This window comes from Pterocles gutturalis, unplaced genomic scaffold (genome assembly GCF_000699245.1).
Source record: "Pterocles gutturalis isolate BGI_N339 unplaced genomic scaffold, ASM69924v1 scaffold41277, whole genome shotgun sequence".
NCBI lineage: Eukaryota > Metazoa > Chordata > Aves > Pterocliformes > Pteroclidae > Pterocles > Pterocles gutturalis.
The window spans coordinates 8562-14343 of record NW_010111656.1 but is presented as its reverse complement, the minus strand read 5'-3'; the positions used below and the strand labels follow the sequence as shown (position 1 = coordinate 14343).

Sequence of the window (5782 nt, the reverse complement as noted above, 5' to 3'; positions counted from 1 at the left end):
CAGGAAATGTAAACATTCAGATCATTTCTGAAATTAATGCTGCAAGCAACACCAAACCAAGCACATGAATACACTATTTCTTTCACTAAAAAGAAAGCCCATTTGTGCATTTCTAACCATGAGAAAGCTTTCATTTAATCAGTGAGACACGCCTTTGTAGGAAACATATTATCCAGGCCACAACAGGTTACCACCTCTTCTGAGTCTAATTCTAAAGGAAAAATGCATTGTTGTTGTTGTGGGTTTTTGTGTTTTGGTTGTTTTTTTTTTTTAAATTCAGCCATCTACTTGAAAATTAAACAAAAGTACAATTAGTGCCCTAGGAGGCTAATATGTGTAACAAACATTCCATTTATGTTTCTTTACATGGTCGTTCAGCAAAGGCCACGAGAATTTAACATAAAAGTATCACCTTAGTAAATACTACAAGACATAACTAGACCATTACATATAATACATTCTTATGTATAAAAACAGGCACATGTAGAAGAGTTCCAGGAAGTTAGCTGGTAAGTTCATTTCTCAGGAGTAGTCAGCACACATTGACCAAGGGGAAGTCATGCTTGAGCAACTTGAGGTAAGCTTCTGTGGTGAAATGACTGGCTGGTAGATGTGGGGAGAGCAGCAGACGTTGCCTACGTAGACTTCAGCAAGGCCTTTGATGCTCTCCCATAAGATCCTCGTAGACAAGCTGCTGGTATATGGACTGGATGAGCACAGTGAGGTGGACAGAAAACTGGCTGAATGGCCAGGCCCAATGGGGTGGGGTGGTGATTAGTGGAACAAAGTCTAGCTAGAGGTCAGTAACAAGCAGCATCCCCAAGTGGCCAATACTGGGTCCGATCCTGTTTGACATATTCATTGATGATTTGGATGATGGGGCAGAGCATGCCCTCAGAAAGGCTGCAGATGACACAAAACCGGGGAGAGTGACTGATACACCAGAAGCTCATGCTGCCATCGACAGGGAGCTCTGCCTGGAGTGACAGGAAGTTCATGAAGTTTAGTAAGAAGTGCAAAGCTCTGCACCTGTAGAGGAACAATCTCATACATATATGCTGGGGCCACCCAGATAGAAAACACCTTTGCAGAAAAGGACCTGGGGTCCTGGTGGACACCAAGTTTAACATGAGTCAGCAATGCACCCTTGCCACAAAGAAGGCTAATGGTATCATGTGCTGCTTAGGCAAAGGGTCACCAGCAGGCTGACGGAGGTGATCCTTCCCTTCTACTAAGCACAGGAGAATTGTATCCAGTCCTGGGCTTCTCAGTACATGAGAGACAGACATACCCGAGAGGGCCACAAGAATGATCAAGGGACTGCAGCATCTCTCCCATGAGGAAAGGCTGAGGCAGCTGTTAGCCTAGAGAAGAGAAGGCTCAGGGGGGATCTTACCGACATATGTAAATATCTGAAGGGAGGGTGCAAAGCTGGAGCCAGGCTCTTGTCAGTGGTACCCAGAGACAGAACAAGAGGGAATGGGCACAAGCTGAAACACGAGATTCCATCTGAACATTTTTACTGTGAGGATGACTGAGCACTGGAACAGGTTGCCCAGAGAGGTGAGGTCTCCTTCCTTGGAGATACTCAAAAGCCATCTGGGTATTGTCCTGGCCAGCCAGGTCTAGGTGGCTCTACTTGAGCAGGGGGGGTGGGAGGGTTGGACAACATGGCCTCCAGAGGTCCCGTCCAACCTCAACCATTCTCCGATTCTGTGAAGAAATGAAAACACAAAAGTTCTGAAAAAAGGCAAAGTTTATTTTTTTTTTAATATAAAAAGGTCATAGCTGCATAGAGATATGACTTCAGTCATCTTAAAATGTTACTCATCACTCACACTTGGTAATTCCCAGTAATATGACAGGAAGCAAGATGGGCTAACAATTGTCTACAATGTATGTATTTACATTCAGTTGAAGTTATGCATGCACAATATTTTTAAATAAATCAAACACACTGATCCAAACAAAATCCAATTCAAGGTATATTTTAAGTTTACATAAACTACAAATAAAGTCTTCAAAACTTAAGTTCCTTGCCCAAGACTAATTTTCATTTATTTAAAGATAAGTTAGCTCCAAAAGTAGCAGGAAATGTAAACACCATACTATGATAAAAACCTTAAGGAATAACAACTTTGCCATAAAGTGCTGGCATATGGTTTCAGCTGTATTTTCTAGATGTTAGAAATAGAATACTAATGTATGAAGACTTTCACAAGCTTCCCAGTTGTAATTTCAGTTCAGTAATATTTTTGCAGAATTTTTAAAATTAACATTTTTCTAAACATTCTTTTCTACCTTCTGCTTTTTGACATTTTCTTCTTTATCTTAACTTTAACTTTTAAGTATTTATAAAATAGTTCATATTTTTAATTTACCCAGTTCAAATCAGACTCTATGCTGGTGGAAAAAACAAAAGGTTAGATAAGACTCCAACTGGGAAAAGCCAAGGACTTTGAAAAGTGTATAACATACCTGAACACAATCCAACAACTGCCTCCAGCAAAGTCATTTTATAATTATATATTATCAGTATCACTGAAAAAAGTTACATGAGAATTAATGCATTGAAGAGACTCAGTGTGGTTCATTTATACCTAGGCATCTGAGTTTCCTCTATGCTGAATATATCTATTACTTAATTTCACATGAGAGTAAGTCTCAGAAAACTTTTACTTTTCCTGACAAACGTAAGCTGAAAGATAGTCTTACATGCCTTACACCACAGCTGACTTCTCACTTGCTGACATGTGTGTCACCCACAATAAAGACAACAGTCCTGAATTCCCCCATGCATTATAGTGATACCTTATATTGAAATATGTTCTTAAAAAAACCCTGTTCCTTCCATGTGAAGAAAGATAAAATACAACATTTTAACACTCATTATGTTCACCTCTCAATCGTATGTTGTTCCAAAACCTAAATCTGCCTAACTATTAACAAGTCCACAGGCACACTTGAAAAAGATTATCAGATAGTGGTATTTTATTGCACAAAACAAACCAAATCCAAATCAAAAACAATGAAGCCTAAGACCTGAGGAGTGGAAAATCCCAAACATATTTTAAAGTGCCATCTACTTTCAAAATATTTATAAGAGCTTTAATACATTCCCCAGACAAAAGGACTTCCAGCCTCAGTGTTATAATTCTGATTTTATCTTGTCAGTATCAGTTTCAGGCTGTTACAGCATGATTGGTATTTGCTCTAAGTCACAACTTGATATAGGCATTATTTCCTCAGAGCCTAGAAATAGGAGGTGGAAGGGATACAACTTAAAAAAATAACAAACCCACTAAACAAAGCAAATTTAAAGGCTTAAAACAATTATTAGGTAGCTTGTTTTTAAATACTAACACACTGCAGTCCATTTCTCAAGAGTGGGCATGAAGCTAAGTTATTATGGATAACAATAACTGACAGAAAGATGCACTGGACTTCTGCATCAGAGGGGCATAATGAAAATCTTTTAATTGTAGCTTCACTGGAAAAAAATGGTTATTTTCAGTTTGTTCGGTTATTTTAACTCTAAAGAGGCTGTTAAATGAGGAATAGGTCAATACAGGTAGACAACACTATTTCAGAGGTTTGATGAAAGCAAACTAACAAGTGTATCAAATATTGACATCAGCATGGGACCCTCATCCTCTTCAAATATAACTTACTGATAAGAAGCAAAGGACCACAAAGCAAGGACTGACAATCTATCCATTTTCTATTCAAGCATTCCAGAGATCCAACACAGAAAAAACACAGAGTATGCATTATAATCCCTAAGTGGACCCGATCTATAAGGCAGAAACATTTCCTTAACTACTCATGATCCTAGAGAGAAAGCAGATTTCCAAATGGCCCCAATAGATATATCACATTGCCAAAAACATGCCAGCACTATAGCTTCTTCCATTGAAAGGGATGAGAATGGTCACAAATAAGCCCCATGAGACAGCTAGATTCAGTTTCCCTGCTTAGACCAATTTCTTATAAAGACTAGACATAAAAACGTGCACACATTCAACCACTGTTTGGCAAAGCCTGAGTTTAAACAAACTCATTTTCAGGTTTTAATTTGTTCACTCTGACATAATTTTTGGACTAAAATTTGAAAAGTGCAAAAATACTTAATTATCTCTTAAAAAATAATAATTTGTTTTATTGGTGCCACAACCCCAATTTCTCAGGAGTTTAAATCCATTGCCAGCAATGGATATAGAAAAAGAAGCACCAGCATAAAAGAATCAAAGTGCATTTCCAGTACGCCAACGCTGCAATGCTGCACAAATTGGCAAGCCATAATCTTATATTCGCCACTGGAACAGATTATGCTGAATTCATTTTATAAGTCATTAGTACATATTAACATATCAAGTCTGTCATGAAGTCTTGGGGATACTGCAATGAATCATCAAAACGGAAACGTTTGGAGACTGTACTGCTGTCCTCTGGAATGTTTTCTTTGTCTTCCTTGTTGCTACAGGTACCATTACAACTGGATTTTATGTTACGTTCTTCAGAGCATTTTGCTGTGTATCCTGGCATCAGAGAAGAGCAACAAGTTTCTTCAGGGCTACACAAGAGTATGAACTCCCCTTGCCGCAACCACAAATGAGAAAGACAGGCCTCTGCTGTGGGTCTTTCCCTTTAAAAGAGAAAAGGGTAAAGTTGCTTAAGTTAATTTCAGAAATACTCACAATGTAATTAAAGTAGCTCTGTCACATCCTAAGAAATCTTCAGCAGAATTGATATTGCTGTTTTTCCAGCACTACTGCTGCTGCTAAAAAACACATTAGACCCTACCATAGTTAACATTAAGTACTGGCAACATCCATCTAAATTTTAGTTGACAGTTTCCCCTACTGCTGAGTATCAGAACTGGTAAGCTTTTCATCAGAACAAGGATTTCTCAGCGGGTATTCACAGTCTCTTGAAATGTTTCCAACATTGGAGATACATATATATATATATATATATATATATGTATGTGCATGTGCTTATGCTTTTGAAGTCCTATGTTTTATACAGACCATTGTAAACAGGGAGGATAATGAATATTCAGTCATTAGGTTTTCAAGGAGGGCCAAATAACATGATGTCATCAACTCTTATCTGGCATTTTGCAGTGTTTTACTCGTGCAATTCATCATGAACTGGTGCAAGCACTTCCAAAATGTAGTTACTACCAAACAAACCACAGACTTACAAAACTGTTCCTTTGGATAACCTAGTATAGTGCTACTGCAGTTTTCATCGTGTTCTGCATTGTTAAGATCCACAGAACTTGCTGGAAATGCAATAGAGCTCACTAGCTGTCCTTAACTCTACCAGAACACATGAATATATTTTGGTCAGAGAACTGTAACTTTTTTTCTTCTTAAGATTCAAGAAGGTATAGTCATCAAGAATTGGAATGGGGAAAAAAAAAAAAACAGGTTATTGAGAATATAATGAAGACTGAGATGCCCACAAACAAGCAAGTAGAGTAGTAACTGTGACAGAACATCAAACGTCTGGCAGGTGCACACTAACATTTATCAAAGCAGGCTCTTCATAATAATTGCTTCCCTCGTGACACTATGGTTTTTGTGAATTACTCCAGATATTGACAAACCCTTTTCACGAGATGCCACAATAGAAATGACTGTTCATCCTTGATCCTGTCCAGACATGAGTTTGTACGAAGTCCTTATTTCATCAAAGTAGGCACTTCATGGATATCACCTCCCATCTTCCCCTTCTATCAAAGGACCTCTTTCTAAACCAAACAGGGTCATTCCTG

The 5782-nt window shown here is 38.3% G+C and overlaps 1 protein-coding gene across 1 annotated transcript in view; it reads right to left on the bottom strand.

The window, feature by feature from the left end:
• Positions 1–4255: 4255 nt before the first annotated feature.
• The window catches only part of STK17B (serine/threonine kinase 17b), a gene marked incomplete at its 5' end in the record, with an annotated part of 9550 nt that continues 8023 nt past the window's right edge, over positions 4256–5782 (bottom strand). The window contains one exon of the mRNA XM_010073796.1: positions 4256–4645. Coding sequence (XP_010072098.1) covers positions 4363–4645 — 283 coding nt within the window. The remainder of the gene's footprint in view (positions 4646–5782) is intronic.